The 21,969-nt window shown below is 39.8% G+C and overlaps 1 protein-coding gene and 1 non-coding gene across 2 annotated transcripts in view; one reads left to right on the top strand and one right to left on the bottom strand.

Moving 5' to 3' along the window:
- POLD3 (DNA polymerase delta 3, accessory subunit) overlaps window positions 1-21,969 on the top strand; it is a 55,392-nt gene that overhangs the window by 1,442 nt on the left and 31,981 nt on the right. Inside the window, exons 2-5 of the mRNA XM_024572761.3 lie at window positions 28-83; window positions 8,492-8,594; window positions 17,739-17,778; window positions 19,009-19,141. Of these exons, the coding sequence (XP_024428529.1) occupies window positions 28-83; window positions 8,492-8,594; window positions 17,739-17,778; window positions 19,009-19,141 (332 nt within the window). The remainder of the gene's footprint in view (window positions 1-27; window positions 84-8,491; window positions 8,595-17,738; window positions 17,779-19,008; window positions 19,142-21,969) is intronic.
- On the bottom strand, window positions 20,767-20,898 carry LOC112316133 (small nucleolar RNA SNORA51). Its single transcript, XR_002975971.1, has one exon. It is a non-coding gene; the product is annotated as a small nucleolar RNA SNORA51 (small nucleolar RNA).

Here is a 21,969-nt window from a genome sequence, read left to right on the forward strand (position 1 = left end):
TGTCTAAAGAATTCCTCCTTTTCGCAGGTGACATACAAATGGCTGAGCTACACACTAGGAGTTCACGTTAACCAGGCCAAACAGTAAGTCCAATTACTACTCATTTTAACCACATCGGAATTTTCTTGTTTGTTTTGTTTTGTTTTTAGGTTTACAGATAGCCTCTAGGGCAAAACTTTTTTTTTCCTGGGAAATGGGAAGGAATACTAGTTTTACTACTTTTGTCCATTATTTAGGGCATAGGTAAACTTGTATAAATGTGTAGTAATATATTTACTGGATTTATGTGTAGTCTTGCCCTCTGGTTAACCTCGCTTTGTTCTTTCAGATTTATTAAATGGGCTAGCCATTTCTGTTCACATCTCGGATTTATACGTCTGCTATCTTACATCTTCACTGCAATTTCACACATGCTTACGTGCTCCGTAGGCCATCTCTGGGTGCTGCTGAAGTACCTCCAGAATGAGGTCAACAGGTGTTTGACACAAACCGTGGAACAGTGTAAGAGAGGGGAGAACCTTTCAAGTGAAGCTAAGAAATGTTTAGGATGGTGCAGAGCATTGCCTTTCTTGAATTTTGCCAGGTCACCTCTCCTTGCTGAAAAGGAAATAAAAAACAAGCTTTTGAATTCACTTCAAGTTTCTTGACCTGCAAATGTGCAGATGTTGTCTCTGTCGTAAAGGGAAGAATTGGTGAACAGGCTGAGGACACATGTATTGAGTTAAATACTCATTTAGTTTATTTAATCCCTAAAGGTGGTCTGATTTTTTTCCTGTTCCTTTGAGTCACAGGAACTTTCTTTAAGTGGTATGAAGGTTCCCTCAGTCTTAGAAATTCTCTAGAGTGGGTTATTTGGCTTTATTTGAGTTACTTTTTGACAATCCTAGGAGTCTGATTTTGACTGGATGTTTATGCCTCCAAGACCCACCCAAACTCTTTTTGGGGATGGATGCCTGTAAGAGTCATTATTTGTTGTGGTTACAGATGTTTAAATATGAAATGAGGTAATTATTACTGTATAAGCTTGTATGGGGTAAAGGTGCATATTGGAGAGGAAATAAAGTTGCCTGGGATTTCGCTTTAGATTTTATTTATTTATTTTTAGAAAGAGGGGAAGGGAAGGAGAAAGAGAGGGAGAGAAACATCAATGTGTGGTTGCCTCTTACACACCCCCTACTGGGGACCTGGCCCACAACCCAGGCATGTGCCCTGACTGGGAATTGAACTGGCAACCCTTTGGTTCGCAGGCTTGCGCTTAATCCACTGAGCTACACCAGCCAGGGCTACCTGCAATTTTATTGTAGCTTACCTTATTACCTGTGATTTTTATAGAATTAATACACTGTCTTGGCCCAGCCTAACTACCAACTTCAACCCATACCACTCTCCATCTCTCTTACACACTAGCCATGTTTGCCTTTCTGTTCCTCAAACATGCAGACCCATTCTCACCCTCCGACGTTTGCCCCACCCCCTCTGCCTGGAACGCTTTCCCAGCTGTCGTCATTCTCCAGGTTGCTGCTCAGGTTTCACACACTTCTTGGAACAGCCCCTCCCTAATGCTCTTTTTCAGGTGTCCCCACCCCTCCCTAACTCGCTGTCTTATGTATTTCTTTCGTATTTAAAAAAAGAAACAACTTTATTGAGATAGAATTCACATACCATACAATTCACCCCACTGAAAGTATATAATTTTTTGGTTTTTACTACATCCAAAGAGTTGCTCAGCCTTAACTACAATTAATTTTAGAGCATTTTCATTGACCCCCAAAAGGGACCCTCTATCCGTTAGCTGTCACTCATCATTTTCCTGTATCCTACCCTCACTTTCCCCAGCTCTAGGCAACTGCTAATATATTCTTTGTCTATAGATTTGCTTATTCTGACCATTTCATGTAAATGGAATCATGTAATACATAAACTCATGTGCCGGGTTTCTTTCACTTAGCATGTTTCAAGGTTTGACCATGTTGTAGCACATATCAGGACAGTCAGTCATCACTTAACATCATCTGAAGTGACTGGCTTCTTTTATTTATTTATTTTTTTAAGATTTAATTATTTTTAGAGAGAGGGGAACAGAGAAAGGAGAGGAACATCAATGTGTGGTTGTCTCTCACACGCCCCCTACTGGGGACCTGGCCCACAACCCAGGCATGTGCCCTGACTGGGGATTGAACCAATGATCCTTTGATTCACGGGCTGGCACTCAATCCGCTGAGCCACACCAGCTGGGGCTGAAATGGCTTCTAACAAAATCAGTTTTACCATAGGCTAATTGATACAATAAACAAGAGTTCTTACAATCTCTCATCAATAAAATGAAATGACTTTATTTGAGGATCTACTGTACTTCATTTATTTTTGTGGCTGAATTATCCCATTATATGGCGTTACTAGTTTCTCAGGGCTGATGTGACAAAGTACTACAAACTTGGTGGTTTAATATCACGGAAATACGGCATGTCTCACAGTTCCGGAGGCCGGAAGTCCAAAATCAAGGTGTCAGCAAGGCCATGCTCTTTGAAACCTGTGGAGAAGAATCCTTTCTTGCCTCTTCCTAGCCTTTGGTTTGCCAGCAATCTTTGGCATTCCTTGGCTTACAGCTGCATCACCCCAGTTGTCACGTGACATTTGTTGTCCCTGTGTGTCTAAATCTTCACACGGCCATTTTATAAGGTACCAGTTATACTGGATTAGGAGCCCACCCTCCCTCAGTTTAACCTCAGCTTAACCGATACTATGTGCAAAGATCGCATTTCCAAGCAAGGTCACATTCTGAGTGTGACTGGTGGCTAGGAAGTCAACATATCTTTCTGGGGGACACAATTTAGCCCAGAGTGTATGGATAAACCGTATTTTGTTTATCTATTCATCAGCTGATGAACATTTAGGTTGTTTCCACATTTGGGTATTATGAGTAATGCTACTATGAACATTCGTGTGCAGACATGTATTCTCACTTCTGGGTGTATACCCAGGATTGGAATTGTGGGTCAGATGATAAGCCTATATTTAACATTTTGAGGAACTGACAAACTGTTATTTACAATCCCACCAGCAGTGTTTGAGGGTTTCAGTTTCTCTACATTCTTTTCAGCTCTTGATTATCTTTTTTTTTAAATTTCAGCCATCCCAGTGGGTATGAGGTGGTATCATTATGGTTTTGATTTGCCGTTCCTTAATGACTAATGGTGTTGATCGTCTTTTCATGTGCTTATTAGCCATTTGTATATCTTTGGAGAAATATTTATTCTAATCCTTTACCCATTTTTTTTTTTATTGGGTTATTTGTCCTTTTCATTGTTGAGTTGTAAGAGTTCTTTTTGTGTTCTGGACACTAGACATTGATCAGATATGATTTGCAAAAAATTTCTCCCATTCTGTGGGTTGTCTTTGTACTTTGTTTATGGTGTCCTTTGAAGCACAAAAGTTTTTGTTACTGAAGTACAATTTATTTTTTTCCTTCTGTTCCTTGTACTCTTTAATGTAGTGTCTAGGAAGGATTTAACTGAAAGTCAAGAAGATTTACTTTTGTGTTTTCTTTTTATTTATTTATTTTTAGAGAGAGGGGAAGTGTGTGGTTGTCTCTTGCATGCCCTCGACTAGGGACTTGGCCCACAACCCAGGCATGTGCCCAGACTGGGGATCGACCTGGCAACTTCGGTTTGCAGGCCGGCACTCAATCCACTGAGCCACACCAGCCAGGCCACTTTTGTATTTTCTTTTAGTTGTAGTTCTTACACTAATAATTATCACTGTATTTAAAGTTTCTGCGTGTTGAGTGCTTGTTAACATGTTAAAATGCCTCAGTTCTCACAGTAAGAATACATCACGGTTTTTAAATTAGGTGGTGCATAGTGGGAATAACTTATCTCAGCTCCGTGATGTCTTGTGTCTCAGCTGGGAAGCCTCAATGGCTGGAGCCCTGTCATCTGTGGGCTTCTTTGTTCACGTCTGACAGTTGATGCTGGGCTGTTGACCAGACATTGCACATGGTCTCTCTCTGTGGCCTGGGCTCCATCAGAGCAGGGTGTCTCTGGGTAGTCACACTTCTTAAACAGCGGCTCAGGACTTCAAATCTAGTCCTCCAGCACAAGGCGGAAGCTGATTCCTGGAAGGTCAAGCAGTATCATGTCTGCTTTATTCTTTTGGTTAAAACGAATCACTAGCCCCCCCAGATTCAAGGGGAGAGGATGGAGTCCACCTCGCTCTGGGAGGACATAAAGAGTATGTGGGATGGGTGGCATTGCTGCAGCCATCTTTAGAAGACACAGCATGCCAGTCATTGTATCTTTAGTGCTTGGCTCCTAATAGGTGCCAATAGATATTTGTTGAATGAATGCTAAGCACCTATGGTTGATATTTTCACACATATTTATCTCACACAATCTATTTAACAATCCACTGGTGTTACCAACCTCTTAACAAATGAGAAAATTGAGACTTGAATGTCTTGTCACTTTTTCTTACTTTACCTATAGTGGAAGCATATTCTGATTTTATTTTTTAATTTTTATTGAATTTGTTTGAGTGACATTGGTTAATAAAATTATGTAGATTTCAAGTGTAAGATTTCATAATACATCATCTGTGTATCTGTCACCATTTAGCTCCCGTTTCCCCTCCACTGCTTCGCCCCGCCCCGCTGACCCTCTGGTAATCACCGTACTGTTGTCTGTGTCTGAGTTTGTTTGTGTGGTGTGTTTTTTTCTTAATCCCTTCACCTTTTTCACCCAGCCCCCTAACCTTCCTCCCCTCTGACAGCTGTCAGTCTGTTCTCTATATCTGTGAGTCTGTTTCTGTTTTGTTATTTTGTTCATTAGATGCCACATATAACCAAACTCATGTTTGTCTTTCTCAATAGCTTATTTCTATAGTAGAAGCATTTAATATATCCCTGATGGCCCTGAGGTTAGTGATTGGGCATGATTGGTATTGACTTGCTTGGATTCATTGAAGAAGTGTTCTTACTATATTTTGCTATAATTTCTACTATATTTTTAGCATTATTTTAGGCTCTGTCATAGAACAGCAAACTTGATAGACAAGGTCCTCCCCGTCATTAATTTATACAAGATAAGTTCAGGTTGTAAAAATGTCATGAAGGAATTAAATTAGGTTAGGAAAGGCTATATACCATATACACTGTATTTGTCCTAGGGAAAATTATGGGTGGAACTGATCAAGAGGGAAAGTAATGAATTAAAATAAGAAGATATAGTTACTCATGTATAGAGTAGGAAGTGCATCTTATAAGAATTCATGTTTGTTGTCATTTATGTTTAAGAGTATTCTGCATATTTTGTTGGTAAAATGTTTGGTGTAATCAGATAAACATGTCTTAGAGACTCTAAAGGTGTGCAGAAACTATTTTTTTCAAAGAGTTTGTGCAGTTTTGACTTCCAGTTAACATAATAGAACTGGGGGTTGTTTAAGGAGACAAGTACATAGAGGATGTCTGTGATGATATATGAGTCATAGATAAAAGATTTAGCCAGCAAGCTTCAGAGCATCTTGGGCATGGCCGCTGCCTATCATTTATTTTATTAGCGTGGTTCTAACTAGCATAAGTAAACCAAAATGTTCATGAATTTGTGTTACCCCATCTTTCCTAGTGCAATCACTGTGTGGAAGGAAACACTAAAAGAGAACAAGATAGAGCAGTCAACAAAAATGCTAAATAGGGCACGTTTTTGTCCTTAGGGAGCATATAGTCTAGTGGGGATGGCCTGTATAGGAACCAAGTAGTTAGAGTACGATGTGGTAAGTGCCGTAATAACAGGTATGGGATAGGCTCTGTTAGAGCCGAGAAGTCAGGGGCGCCCTGCTGGCCTGTGGTTTTAGAGAAGGCTTCACATAGGAGGTGATAATTGAGCTGCAGTGTGGATGGGGAATTAGGTGCCCGAGCAGAGCATTGCAGGCAGGAGAGGCATCCAAAGGAGCAAGGGGAACTGCAGCATGTTTCCTGAGAATGCAGATAGTGTGGGTGTGAGAGGATGGTGGGCGATAAAGGGGATCGGAACGAGAAGGGTCATACATGTCATCGCTAGGGAGTTGGGTTGATCCCTAGGGGATGGGGTGCTACTGAAATTTTTTGAATAAAGAATAATACTTGAGACAAGAATATCCAGCAACCTTTTCACCATCACTTAGTGACTAATAGGCAACTCAGACTTAACATGCCCCAAAGCTAACTCCTGATTTCTACCCCCAACACCTACTTCGCCTGCTTTTCCCCATCTCAGTGAATGACTTTATTCTTTGAGTTGGTTAGTTCAGTCACTCATAACTTCTTTTTCTCTCATACCCCACAATCAGTCCATCAGCGAATACTGTTATTTCTCCCTTTAAATTCTCCTAGAAGTCATCCACTAATTTACTACCTCCATTGTGACCACCCTGGTCTGAGCCACCATCCTCTCTAGCCTGGATGACTGCAGTAGCCTCCTAACTGGTCTCCCTGCTTCCTGCCTTGCCACTCAGCAGTGTGTTTTATACACAGCAGTCAGGGACCCTTCTAAAAGGTGAGGTCGTGGTATTTGTGCTCTCGACCTTCTGATGACTTAACTTGCTCTGAGTTCTCCATAGGGCCACAAAGCCAGTGTCTGGCACTTGGCTGTCTGCCACCACTGTTCTTCCTTATTCTGGGTCAGCACACTTGCCTCCTTTCTGTTCTTCATATCTTGCCTACATGCTTGCCTGAGGACCTTCGCATTTGCTGTTCTCTCTGCCTGGAACATTCCCCAAGCCACAGTGGTGGCTTCCTCACTTCTTGCAGGGTTCTGCTCCTGAGGCCTTCCCTAATCACCTGATATAAAATAGCCATACTTCTCAGGCACTCTCTATTCTTACTGCCCGCGCCCCCCCATAGATTTACTGCCATTTAACATATATGTAGTTTTTCATTTGTCTCTCTTTTCTGTAATGTAAGCTCTAAAAGGTTAGGAACTTTTGCTTTGTTCATTGCTCTCTCCTTAAGGCACAAAACAGAGTAGCCACTCAGTAAAGTTTTGTTGACTTAATGACTTGATTTGCATTCTTGACACTTTTACACTGGCAGGCCTGTGCATAATGAAGGGGGGGGGGGAGGTGTGCAGAATTGACACTTGGAACTGAAGTAGTCCAGTCAAGAGATTTGAAGGGCATGGAGTCAAGAATTACTTGGGAGGGAGAACTGACTAGATTTGGCAACTCGCCGGAGAGGGAGAAGTGAAGGGTAATGACTCCCAGATTTCTGGCCTGGTGGTTTGGGCAGACGTTGTTGTCAGGAGAAAGTGGAGCCGTGGGGATGAATGAAATAGACTGACCATCTGGTTTGTCCAGGACTGATGGTGTCAGCACCAAAAATCCATGTCTCAGGAAATCTCCGAAGTCCAGGCACACCCAGGTGGTTTGTCACTCTAATAGGTAAAGTGGAAAGATGGCTGAAGACAGACCCTAACTGTTACAGAAAAGGAGGAGGTGATCAAGCCTGTGCAGGAAATGGAGCGGGGCAGTTGGGGCCGTAGCAGCAGACCCACTGGGGCGTGGGATCATGGACGCTAAGAGAGCAGGTGCTTCAAAAAGAGTGGTCAGCAGTGTAGGTTGGATTTGTCTTCGAATTTTCGAGTTTGAATTCTAGCTTTCCTTGGCAGAAGTATGACATGTTATATAGACTCAGTATATATTTCTTGAAATGAAAGATACAAATGATGTGTCTCTTTCGCTGTTTTTGTTAATCTGTGAGTTGTGGAGGGGAGCCAACCTCTGATACTTGCTGAATCATAAGGATAAAAATGCATCTAGGGATTTTTAACATTATTTCTACATCGAGTGTTCGGCAGTCTCAGGCTAACGAATACTCTGAGTACTCTGAGTACGGGGCGCTAGGAGTAAGCCGCTGCATCATGCAGTTCGGAAACAGCACTGAATCTGAGTGATCATAAGACGAATTGCAAAGTGGACATTGTGGTCATGTACTTAGTGGTTCCTGATGTTTAGGAACCCTTTTGAGAAACCATTGAAAACCCTGAACTGTTGCTGCGTGAAAAAGCACATGTACATTTTACTTACAGTCTTGGGGCTGGAGGGTTATAGATGGCCACATAAATCCCAGGGTCAAAGAATCACTCATGTGTCTAGTACAGCCCTCCCATTTTATACTTCGGGATATTGAGAGGCCTAGAAAAAGTAACTATCCAGGATCACACAGTGACTGATCTTATCCTTGGTTGAGTGTCCTATTCATTACATGTTACTGTTTTATTGCAGGCTGTCTCCTTCTGGGCCTATTACTAGATTTCTTTTATTTCAGTTATGACCTGGGTCACTGTGCCATCTCAGTAAGTTGGCCTCAACTTAAACCTCTGTCCACAGACTGAGTAAAAATTCTGTAGAAAATGTAATGACCTGCCAGATTTAATATACCTGTCTTTTAAGTCACAAATTAAGAGTTGATGAGGTAACAAACTCTTACTAATGACTTTCTTGTGCATTTCGTTTGGAACAGGATGCTGTATGATTATGTCGAAAGGAAACGAAAGGAAAATTCGGGAGCCCAGCTGCATGTCACCTACTTAGTGTCTGGCAGTCTTGTTCAGAATGAACATTTGGTAAGTTCTCAGAATGTTATAATGAGCTTAAATATGTTTGAGCTATAAACTGTTAAATAACAATATGGGGGTGGGAGAACACAAGATTTAGTATTTTGGAAGTTTTAAAAGCTACCTGTCCCTGGCTGATGTGGCTTAGTTGGTTGGAGCGTTGTCCCATACACCAAAAGGTTACGTGTTCAGTTCCCGGTCCGGGCACATGCCTAGGTTGTGGGTTTGGTCCTGGGTGGGGGTGGGTATGAGAGGCAGCCAGTCGATGCTTCTCTCTTGTATCGGTGTGTCTCTACTTCTCTCTTTCCCTCCTTTGCCCTCTCTCTAAAAATCAATAAGCATGTCCTTGGGTGAGGATTTTTTTAAAAAGCTACCTAAAGATGATTATTTTGAATTTGTAGAATAAACCTAAAAGTCTTGAGAAGTTTAGGCAGTATCTTGGCTGTGATGCAGAGACGTTAGCATTATTATGCAGTTTTCCTACACAACGCGCCATTAGGAGACTGCTTCTGTTACTCCTCTTTCTCTTGAAGGTATATTAGGGAAAACGGTGGTTTGTTTCCATCCTGTTCAAATGTCAAGTCACACACTTAGCTGTTCAGAAAGTATAATCTTATTATTTTTGAACTGAAGTTGATTTTAATTTGAGCATTCATTTTGGTAGGCTTATGTCTTAGAGACTGAAGGCTGGGGGTGTTGGCAGGGACCTGTGAATGCAGAGGCATGGGTTGGCCACACCTTTATTTTCACGCATCTTTCCCGTCTGGTGTGTGGTCACCCCTCAGCTCAGGTCCCTGCTGCATTTTCATCTTCCTGACCACCGTGCTCTCTCAGGTCTGCTGACTTCCTCTTCGCTACTTTCGCGTTCCCCCTGGGACGGAGGGGCTGTTCTATCTACTGCTCTCATGACGTGGGAAGCTCTGCTGCGATAGCTTGCTTTTCTGCACCAGACTGATTCTTGGGAACTTTGATAATTCCTCCTCTCTGGCTTCCTCCCGGAAGTAAGGCACGTTTCTTCTGTTCTCACTTCCCCAAATCTCTGATTTGAAGGTTCTTTTGCTCCTTCCACAACCACTAGCCCTACAGAACTTAGCCCAAGAATCAGGGCTCCTCAGAGATCCTCCAGTATCTGTGTCCTCTTCTCTTTGACTTTCCCTCCGACTCATGTATCCAGAAGCCTGATTTATCAAAATACTGCCTGGATTTGTCTTAGAGCAATAGAGCCCCAAGCATGTGAGATTAAAACTAGAATGACAGTTGAATAATTTACAAGGAGAAACAAAATTGCTAGCGGGATCAGATCCTTGTATTCTCCAACCCGCAATTTCTTTCCCTGTTGGTAAGCTATTTGACAAGCCAGCTGATAATCAAGATAGTTGCGAGTGTAGAATTAGATGTCATTGTGTATCTGAAACACAGAATTAAGCAGACCTGATTCATTTACTGTTAGAAATAAACCCGGCGCTTGAATCCTCTCTCTGTATGGCTCCTGAGTAGATACTGCCAAAGTTTGCCTCTGATGTCTTCCTTCCTTTGGTTTCCAGGGTGAACTTGCTCTCCCCTGCCTCCCTTTAGCCGGTGCCTTCAGTCTAGTCGTAGCCAGTTCTTTATCTGGGAGTCCTTGGGTTTCTTTAAAGCAGTGCGCTGTATTCTTTTTTTGATCACTGTTTTTTTTGAGAATCTGAAAGAAAAATTTTGATATATTTGTAAAATTTTGAATGTTCACACATAATTCTGGAGCAGGGTCTAAGGTTAAGAATTTATGTTTTAAGATAAAGTTGTAAATTTTTATTCTAAGCCATATGACAGAGGTTCTTAATGTGGAATCTTTGCATGGTTCTTGGGGTTCAGAGGGTTTGAGGGTAAACCCCTGAAAGTGGATTCAGACTGTGTTCCTCAGTGCATGTTTTAGAGATGATTTTTCAAAATGAGGTGTAACCCTTGTCAGTTAAAAACTTTGGTGCTGTAGCTTGCTTATGAAGGCTTTCTGTTTTGAGATTTAATAAGGCATTAATATTCTGCCCATCTTTTTTTAAGCAGCAGAATGCTTTCAAACAAAATCTTAATTAAATTCCTAATATACACCCTGGCTGGTGTGGCTCAGTGGATTGAGCGCCAGCCGGAGAACCAAAGGGTTGCAGGTTCAGTTCCCAGTCAGGGCACATGCCTGGGTTGCTGGCCAGGTCCCCAGTAGGGGGCACGTGAGAGGCAACCACACATTGATGTTTCTCTCCCTCTCTTTCTCCCTCCCTTCCCCTCTCTCTAAAAATAAATGAATAAAATCTTTAAAACAATACAATCCTAATATTAAAAAATATATTGAGAGTAGGATTGCTGTGGTTGAAGGGACTGTGAGGATTTTGGAGCTCTGTACTCACCCTCCTAATAGCCTCACGGGCCAGCCCTGTGGACCCTGTGGAATGACTGACCGAGCGTGGATGCTTACCCATGCTGTTTTCTAGGAGAGAGCCCTCCTGTGGAAAGTCAGAATATTAAGCATAATTACAGGTAGTGTTGTTTTAAATTTCTTCAAGTTTTAAGTGTTTCTAGAAAGGAAAGAGAGAAATTATAGGCTTTGAATGGGTTTTGAAATATACTTTTTATTTTTCCATTGACTGTGATTATTGTAAAAAATGTTTAACAAAAGTAAAAGCCTCCTCCTAATCTCATCCCAGAGAGTCTTCTAAAGAATTACTTGTTTTTCTCCCTTTCTTTTTTTAGACCATTTTATTAAATTTTTTTTTTATTGTTTATACTGTTACACTTGTTCCAATTTTTCTACCTGTGCCTCCCTTCCCCCAGTGCCCCTTTCTCACAGTCAGTCCCTGTGCTGTTGTTTGTGTCTGTGGGTGGTACACACGAGTTTTGTCTAATCCCGTCACCGTCTTTCAACCAGTCTCACCCCCTCCCCTCCCCCCTTACAGCTGTCAGTCTGTTCCTTGTTTCTGTGCCTCTGATTCTGTTTTGCTCGTTAGTTTATTTTGTTCCTTCAGTTCCAGTTATAAGTGAGATCATATGGTATTTGTCTTTCATTGACTGGCTTATTTCGCTTAGCGTAATAGTTTCCAGTTCCATCCCTGCTGTCACAAAAGGTAAGAATTCCTTCTTTTTTATGGCCAAGTAGTAGTCCATTGTGTAAATGTCCTGTAGTTGTTTTATCCACTCATCTACTGATGGGCACTAGGGCTGCTTCTGTATCTTGGTGATTGTGAATAACGCTGCAATGGACATAGGGGTGCTCATGTTCTTTGGAATTAGTACTGTGGGGTTCTTCAGGTAAATTCCCAAAAGTGGAATCGCTGGGTCATGAGGCAGTTCCATTTTTAATTTTTTGAGGTGTCTCCCATACTGCTTTCCGCAGTGGCTGCACCAGTCTGCACTCCCACCACCAGTGCACTCGGGTTCCCTTTTCTCCACATCTTCGCCAGCCCTTGTTTGTTGATTTATTAATGATAGCCACTTTGGAAGGTGTCAGGTGATATCTCATTATGGTTTTAATTTGTATCTCTCTGATAGCTAGTGATCGTGAGCATTTTTTCATATGTCTGTGGGCCATCTGTATGTCCTCTTTGGAGAAGTGTCTATTCAGATCCTTTGCCCCCTTTTTTTTTTTTTTTTAAGATTTTATCTATTTATTTTTAGAGAGAGGGGAAGGGAGGGAGAAAGAGGGAGAGAAACATCAGTGTGTGGCTGCCTCTTGCATGCCCCCCACCAGGGACCTGGCTCACAACCCAGGCATTTTACCCTGCCCGGGATTCAATCCAGTGACCCCCTGGTTCTCTGACTAGCGCTCAGTCTACTGAGCCACACCAGCTGGGGCCTTTGCCCATTTTTATATTGGTTTGTCTGTCTTTCTGGTGTTGAATCTTAGGAGTTCTTTATATATTTTGGAGATTAAACTCTTGTCTGATTTATCACTGGCAAATATGTTCTCCCATATAGTAGGTTCCCTTTTCATTTTGCTGATGGTTTCTTTAGTTATGGTGAAGCTTTTTAATTTGATGTGGTCCCATTTGTTTATTTTTTCCTGTGTTTCCCTTGCCTTAGGAGATAGGAGATAGATCAGCAAACATATTGCTATGCAAATATCTGAAATTTTACTGCCTATGTTTTTCCTCTAGAATTTTTATGGCATCACAACTTACATTTAAGTCTTTTATCCATTTTGAGTTTATTCTAGTGTATAGTGTAAGTTGGTGGTCTAGTTTCATTTTTTTGCAAGTACTAGTCCGGTTCTCACAATGCGTGTTATTGAAGATACTGTCTTTGCTCCATTGTATGCTCTTCCTTTGTCAAACATTAAATGCCCATAAAGATGTGGATTTATTTCTGGGCTCTCTATTCTATTCTGTTGTTCTATGTGTCTATTCTTATGCCAGTACCAGACTATTTTGATTACAGTGGCCTTGTAGTATAGTTTGATGTCAGATATGGTGATCCCTCCAACTTTGTTCTTATTTCTCAAGATTGCTGAGGCTATTCTAGGTCTTTTTTGGTTCCATATATCTTTTTTGAATATTTGTTCTAGATCTTTGAAATACGCCATTGATATTTTAATAGGAAGTGGGTTGAATCTGTAGATTGCTTTGGGTAGTATGGACATTTTAATGATGTTAATTCTTCTAGTCCATCAACACAGTATACTCTTCCACTTATTTGTATCTTCCTCAATTTCTTTCTTCAGTGTCCTATAGTTTTCTGAATATGGGTCTTTTACCTCCTTGCTTAAATTTACTCCTAGGTACCTCATTTTTTTTGTTGTTGTTACAATAGTAACTGAGATTGTTTTCTTAGTTTCTGATAGTTCAATATTGGTGTATAGAAATGCCTTTGACTTCTGAGTATTGATTTTGTAGCCTGCTACTTTGCCAAATTCATTTATTAAATAAATGAATTCATTTATTCTATTAGTAGTAGTTTTTTGGTGGAGCCTATAGGGTTTTCTATGTACAATACCATGTCACCTGCAAATGACAGTTTTATTTCCTTCTTTCCAATTTGATGCCTTTTACTTCTTCTTGTCTGATCACTGTGGCTAGGACTTGCAGTACTATGTTGAATAAGAGTGGGGACTATGGACACCCTTGTCTTCTTCCTGATCTTAGGGGGAAAGCTTTTAGTTTTTGCCCATTGAGTATGATGTTGGCTGTAGATTTTTCATATATGGCCTTTATTATGTTGAGGTATGATCCCTCTATTCCCACTTTGCTGAGAGTTTTTATCATAAATGGGTGCTGGATTTTATTGAATGCTTTTTCTGCCTCTATTGATATGATCATATGATATTTTTTGTTTTGTTTATGTGATGTATTACATTTAGTGATTTGAAAATATTGTATCAACATTGCATCCCAGGGATAATTCCCACTTGATCATGGTGTATGATCTTTTTCTAATGTATTGCTGGATCCGGGTTGCTAGTATTTTGTTGAGGATTTTAGCATCAATGTTCATCAGGGATATTGACTTAGAGTTTTCCTTCTTTCTTGTGTCTTTACCTGGTTTTGGAATACTGGCCTCGTAAAAAAGAGTTTGGAAGCCTTCCCTCTTGAATTTTTTGGAATAGTTTGAGAGGGATAGGTGTTAGTTTTTCTTTAAGTGTTTGGTAAAATTTGCCTGTGAAGCCATCTGGTCCAGGACTTTTGTTTGCTGGGGGGTTTTGGTTTACTGCTTCGATTTCATTAGTTGTCATTGGTTTATCCAGGTGTTCTGCTTCTCCCTGATTCAGTCTTGGGAGATTGTATGATTCTAGAAATTTATCCATTTCACCCAGTTGTCTAATTTCTTGGCATATAGTTGTTCATAGTACTTTCTTACAATCCTTTGTATCTCTTTGGTATCCATTGTTATTTCTCCTCTTTCATTTCTGATTTTATTAATTTGGGTCCTCTGTTTTTTCTTGATGAATCTGGTGAAAGCTTCATCAATTATGTTTATTTTTTCAAAGAACCAGCTTCTGGATTCATTGATCTTTTAAATTGATTTTTTATTCTGTGTCATTTATTTCCACTCTGATCTTGATTATTTCCTTCTACTCCCTTGCTGCTGTTTTTCTAGTTCTTTGAAGTATAGGGTTAGGTTGTTTGAGATTTTTCTGTCTTCTTTAGGTAAGCTTGTAACACTATGAACTTCCCTCTCAGGACTGCTTTCGCTGTGTCCCATAGGTTTTGCGTTGCGTGTTCATTTTCATTTGTTTTCAGGTCCTTTTTACTTCTTCCTTGTTCTCATTGATGACCCACTCATTATTTAGTAACCTGCTAGTTAGTCTCCATGTGTGTGAATGATTTTGAGTTTTTTACTGAGGTTGATTTATAATTCCATGCCATTGTGATCTGAGAAAATGCTTGATATAATTTCAGTTTTCTTGATTTTGTTAAGAATTCTTTTGTGTCCTATTGTGTGGTCTACCTTTGAGAATGATCCATGTATTCTGATGCTTTGAAGAATTATTTGAGAATCCCAAGGGGACATTTGGTTGATTCCTTTTGTTTTGTTAAGAGGTTGTCAGCCTGATCCATCCTGTATGAAGTTCCCCATTAGCTTTTTTTCATTTATTGGTTTTAGCTGAGATTGACTTTTATTTTATTATTGCCTAGATCATTAATTTGCAAGGAGTTAAAAATGGTCATGTTCTACTTCTGTCATTCTTTCTGCATATTATTGGCTGAAATTGTTGTATAAGGAAGAACTTCCTCTCATTAACTAGCCATATCTTTTCCTTTTCCTAAACTGCTGAAAAACTCCAGGGGCTTACCCTCAGCCAGGTTCTGGGCTTGTGGGTACTAAACTTTTGACCAGAACCCACCGACTTGGAGCTCTGCTCTGGTGTGCGTTATTTTCGTATCTTCACGCTGGCATTTCACTGAGTTGTTTTATGCGTTTTCAGTATCCCCGGAGGCAGCATATAACCACACCAAACTCTCTGGGTTGTCCAAAGTTTCTCCTAAGGGTACCAATTATTATTTTTAGGTCTCTTATTACAAAGTTGCATAGGCTTGAGTGGTTAGTTCCTAATGCTCTTTTTCTCATAAGCTCTATAATTTTTATTGTACAGCTTTGCAGATGACATTTTTAAGAATGCTTGTTTTGTTTTTTTTAAGAGAAAGCACATTATGAAAACACAATAACATCCCTAGTTCAGACTTACAATTACATTTTTTTAAAAAGTTACTTGATTTTATACTGCTCTTTTCTCTTATGTGAATTTTGGTGGGTCCTATATTAACATAAATATGTATTTGCTTTAGCCAAATATGTGAGATTTAGAAAAGCAAAACCACTATTTTTACTAATAATATTACTGGGAATAGTTTGACTTCTTTGCAGTTGTTTTGGTCTATAGGATATGTCCTACGAGGGATGCACGATCAACCTATGTTTTAGAATCACTTGAGATAATTCCTCTCTGTAGTTAAACCACCAACTAGTTAAATTCAATTTTTTTTCCCTCTTTGAACTTTTAGGTTCCCTCCTTTCCTTTTCAGGTAATGCTTTTTATTGGTTTTGTGTTCTCCTTCCATTGTTTTTGTTATACATGTTTTTTAATACAAGCAAATATATATTCATATTACCCCCTTTCTTAGGTAAAAGTTTGCATACATTACATCCTATCCAGACTTTGCTTTTTTCACTTAACAATAAATCCCGAGCATCACTCCATAGTAGTTGTAGAAATAGTCTACATTCTTTTTTTTACAGCCACATGGTCCTACATTAATAGATATACCTTACTTTATTCAGCAGTTCCTTATTGATAGTTATTTATTATTTATAACCTTTGGCTATTACAAATAGTGCTGCACTGAATAGCTTAGTATATGTGTGTTCTGTATATTTTCGCCAATGAGTCTTAAGGTTATGTTCCTAGAATTAGGGTGTTTATGTACTTCGTTGGGTATTGCCAAATACCTCTCCATTGTTCATTTCCAGCAGCAACGTATGTGAGTGTGTTTCCACACAGCCCTTGTCTTATGTTTCAGGGTTATTTGCATTTCTTTTTCTGTGAACTGTCTGGTCATTTGTCTTGCTCATTTTTAAAAAAAAAGATTTTATTTATTTATTTTTAGAGAGGGGAAGGGAGAGAGAAAGAGAGGGAGAGAAACATCAATGTGTGGCTGCTTCTCACGTACCCCACCACTGGGGACCTGGCCTGCCATCCAGGCATGTGCCCTGACTGGGAATCGAACCGGTGACCCTTTGGTTTGCAGGCCAGTGCTCAATCCCCTGAGCCACACCAGCCAGGGCTTGCTCATTTTTCTAAAGGATTGCTAGTTTTTGTTTTCTCTATTTTAGAAGCTGTCTATTAACCCTTTGTGATATAACTTGCAGGTATTTTTTCCACTTTATCATTTGTCTGTGTACTTTAGTTAAAGTTTTAATTTTTTATTTATTTGTCATCTAAAAATTGTCAGGTTTTATGGACTTCTATTATTTCTGAATTTTGAATTATAGTTAGGAAACTTCCTCATTCTCAGATTTTATCAGTTTTTTGAAGAATTCACCCATATTTTCTTAGTGTTCGTATGGCTTCATTCTTTACATTTAGATCTCAGATCCATTAAGAATTTATTCTGTTTTATGGTGTGAGACATTCAATTTTTATCAGATTCTATGTGATTATACAGTAGTTCTCACTACATTACCTATTGAAGAGTCCTCTTTCCCTCACACTGATTTGTGATGTTGTGGGTCTTCTTATTTATTTATTTTTAAAAGATTTTCTTTATTTATTTTTTAGAGTGAGGGGAAGAGAGACAGAAAGAGGAGAGAAAAAGATCAATGTATGGTTGCCTCTTGCACACCCCTTACTGGGGACCTGGCCTGTAGCCCAGGCATGTGCCCTGACTGGGAATTGAACTGGCGACCCTTTGGTTCTCAGGCCAGCACTCAATCCACTGAGCCACACCAGCCATGGCACTGTGGGTCTTTTTAAAATTGTATTGATATCTATACTTTATCATTTTCTTTAACCTCATTGAGAAGTTTTAATGTAAGCAAGTTAAAAATGAGTGTAACTATTAAACTGTAACATATTTTCAGGGCTACTTAATATTTCTAATTTTATATCCAAGTACAATTGAATTATTGGCTAGGAAACTTGATAATTGCAAGTTGTAAGGCTTTGAACATTAATGAAGTGTTATTTCCTTACAGTGCCACAAGGTTGCAGTAGTGAGAGAAGATAAATTGGAAGGTAAGTATTTTAGCAATTTATCAAGTTCTTTCCTCTTATGGCATTAATGTAGATTCAATAAAAAAATTTGCTCCTAACATCTGCATAAAACATATTTAGCTGTTTAACCAAAGAGCTGTATATTCCTTTTATTAGTCGTTCCTGAAACATTAAAATATGATACTTCATCTGCCTAACTTCCCATTTTTAAGGTCAATGGCTGCTAACATTTATAAAGCACTTTTATCACAGGATTTCAGAACTCGTGGCAGACATGCAAAAACTATTATGAATACCATATGGAGCACCTCGGCAACCGTAAAAAGCCAGTAGTCTCTAAATACTGTGTTGTGTTCCATAACAGTTTTTCTAGGAGGAAAATTAAAGAATGCTTTTCTAAAGTCAGAAAGACTTAATATTTCTAAATTAAATTTGTCCACCTGTTTCCAGGTTATGCTACTGTTCTATGTTTTCAAAACTGAATTCAAAGGAACCGTATGACAGGGTCCATGTGATCTTGGACCTGTGTCTCAAGACAAAACCTATACAGTTGTACTTGATAAAGTCGTTTTCTGGGGTCATTTTCTTACAGATTAACTGTGATGTATCCAGGGTGGTGGAGTCTCCTTTTTTCCTGTCTGAATTCCCACATTGGTAGGCAAAGCAAGATTTATTCATTCAGTCGATACGTAGTGAGTATTTACTGTGGGAAGCTCTGTGCTAGGCACTAGAGACAGAGACTGGGAATAAGCTAGGCGCAGCCCGTTCCTTCATGGAAACTAAAATTTGTTCCTGTGATGTTCCTATGTGTTTTTCCTCTGCAGACTTATCTGGTTAGTAGTATTTTGTTACAGAGTTGCTTCCTCTAAAGTTGAATGGCATAAGTGATTCTTCTCAGATAAAAATTACTTATTCCTCAGTTATATACTAGAGTGTAAGAATCTTCCCTGACTGAAAAAAAATTACAGCCATCATCAATCATTCATTAATATTTACTGAGTGTCCCCTGGATGAGTGACACCGTCACAGCTGCTGTACTTAGAGCTGACTCATCACCACCGACCCTGTCATGATGTCCCTGTTGGAGACAGAAGAGGTGATGTTACACTGTATACGTGGCTGTTTGGCCTTTTAGAGCTTTTGGACCACCACAGATTGCAAATGGTTTTAATGCAGAAGGGTTTCTTGTTAAAGTGCCCACATGGTATGAAGTTTGTGTATTAACAGACTGCTTTTCCTGTTGACTTGCAGCGGTGAAGTCCAAGCTAGCTGTGACTGCCAGCGTCCATGTGTACAGCATCCAGAAAGCCATGCTAAAGGACAGTGGGCCTCTGTTCAACACCGACTATGACATCCTTAAAAGCAACTTGCAGAACTGCAGCAAGTGAGCTCCTTAATGTTCCTTGTGGGCTTCTTTACGAATTGATTTTGTAAGATGTTTACACAGTGGCTGCCTCTTAAGAGTGAGTGCCAAGTCTAGTAAAACCCCATTTATCTTGCAGTAAGACACATGCCTGGTTTTATTAGTACATCATAAGGTGAAAAATAGCAGCCACAACCCATATTGAAAACCCCAGTGGACTCCCCATAAATCTATTTCTCATGTATTTATCCTGTCCCTTCCACCAGAAATGTTTGTCGTGCCCCCTCATTACTCTCTTATCCCAGTCTCTGCTTGTCTAAATTCTGCCCATCCTTTAAGAACCAGTTCAGATGCTGTCCTTCAAAAGACCACTTCTAATTTGATATCCTTCCACCTTCCATCTGAAAGCAGTTGGTCTTCCATAGCCAGGATCAGGCCTTGTTCGTTTTCGGTATCCTTCACAGCACAGGGAAGTGATAAACTGTAATGCATGTGCTTTTTCGTATTGATGGCCTTGGACTTGAGTTGTGGTTTTGCTGCTTAATACCCCATGGCTTTGGACAAATTACTTACACTCTTTGAGATTTGGTTTCTTCAACTTTAAATTAGATGTAATAATACCTACTTTGTGAGGTTGTATTGAGGGTTCAGGTCAGTTCCCCAGATACATGTTGAACACCTACTACTTGAACCAGATACTAAGCAAGATAACTTCAATTCATTCAACAAGATCTGATGTGTACATATGACCTGCCACGCACCATAGAGTGAATGTGGCCCAGTGTCTACTTAATACTCTCATTATCTGGGAGGAAGACAGAGATTTTGGAATCACAGAAAATAGGTAATTAATTGGGTAGACAGAATCATACAGAGGGAATGTCTAGAATAAAAGAAGAACATAAAGTAGCCCTGGCTGGTGTGGCTCAATAGATTGAGTGCTGGCCTGCAAACCAAACAGTCGCTGGTTCTATTCCCAGTCAGGGCACATACTTGGGTTGCGAGCCAGGTCCCCAGTAGGGGGGCGTGCAAGAGGTAACTACACATTGATGTTTATCTCCCTCTCTTTCTCGCTCTATTCCACTCTCTCTAAAAATAAAAAAAAATCTTTTTTTTTTTAAAAAAAGGACAGAAAGTAAAATTCTGAGTCATAATTACTATCTGAGTATCCTTGGGCAAATTACCCTCTCTGTACTTCAGTTTCCTCATCACTGAAATGAAGCTGAAAACAGTAACAACCTCACAGGGCTATAGAGCATTAAATGAATTAATGTATGTTAAGTGCTTAGAACCGTGCTTGGCACATAGTAAGCACTAATTAAGTGATAACCATTTTAAAAGGATGGGCAGAAGAATAGGGGCCCGAGAGGGAGCAGCCAGAGGTAAGAGGAAAATCATGAGTGTGTGGAGTTCTAAAAGCTAAGGAAAGTTTCAAGAAGGAGGGACTGAGAAGCTAAGTAAAATAGGAACTGAAGTGTTCTTTGGATTTAGAGATGGCCTTGGTAAGAGCATTTTCAATAGAGTGGTCAGATTCTGGTCTGATAAATTTCCAGGAAATGTGACTATAAAATGGAGAAAAAAGAGGGAGCTAACTAAGGAGTGTTTGTGTCTTAAGGCAAGATGATTACTTTTTTAAAATTTTAACTCCATGTCCCCCCATTCACAATACAGACTAGGCAAAGGGCCCGGGCTGAGGTGTATGTGGGGCGGATTTACTCTGCCTCCTCTTACTGTACAGGTAGTGTAAGAACACACCCTGCGGTAAGCACCGGGAGGCCGAGATGCATGCATTTTTTAAGTTGAGAGTGCCTTGAACTTGTATTGTTAGGAAAGAGCAATAAAGAGGAAGTGGTTGAAGATACAGGGGAGATGAGATAACTGACAGAGGGCGCATAGATACACAATTTCCCAACGCAGTGTCTGTAATTTCCATGAGAATAGGGATCGTGTCTATTTTGTTAACACTCTGTATCCATAATGGTACCTGGCAGATGGTAAACATTCAGTAAATAATTGAATGAACTAAGGTTAGACCTTACGTTCTTTTTTCTTTAGATTAAAACCTTGAGTGTAATAAGCATATAAATATTTGTTAAATAAATATTATATAACTAAAGAGTAATAATTTATAGGTCTGGTTTCTTACCCAAGGATTACAGGAAACAATACTGATACATTTATGTAAATTTTGTCATTATATTTCAAAAATAGTCTATTAAAATCTAGTCATGGTGTGTCGAGCTCTAAACTTTTTTCTCCTGTTGTATCTAGCAAGTAAGCAAACAATAAAAGTGACACAAAGGTTCACAACGAAAGTTACACAGGGACCTCTAAAATAAACATGGCAAGTAGAAAAGTGGTAATAGGAAACACTTTCATGAAACTTACTTAAATACTTTAAGTAGCCTTGGTAAAAATGTGAAGAATTTATCTCCAGTAAAGAAGTTTGTATTTGGTCCTGAGAATTATGGGCCAACTGAGATCTGACTCATTGTTTCATGTGTTTTTAAGAAGTGCTGTGACAGGAAGAAAGTTGAAATTTTAGGATTGAGCAGATTCTTCTCTCTTCGGACACGTTCCCAGCCTAGCGTGGTCTCTTCCTCATTGCCAATTCCTGGTCCTGACCCTGAGGTGTGGAATGTAGACCAAATGGAGAAAGAGTTGTCTTGGGGCCAACTTGAGATGTTGACAATGAAATAAAACATTGCTCTCTCCCTTGTACGTGGAAAGACTGCAAGGCCAGAGAGGTAGAGTGGTGGGTGAAAGGAAATGATTTCCGTCTGTTCTTAATTCTGATGCACAAAGTATTTGTGTTAATGTAGGGTTTTCTAATGTGGACCACAATAAAT

This window comes from Desmodus rotundus, chromosome 5, assembly GCF_022682495.2.
Source record: "Desmodus rotundus isolate HL8 chromosome 5, HLdesRot8A.1, whole genome shotgun sequence".
Classification (NCBI taxonomy): domain Eukaryota; kingdom Metazoa; phylum Chordata; class Mammalia; order Chiroptera; family Phyllostomidae; genus Desmodus; species Desmodus rotundus.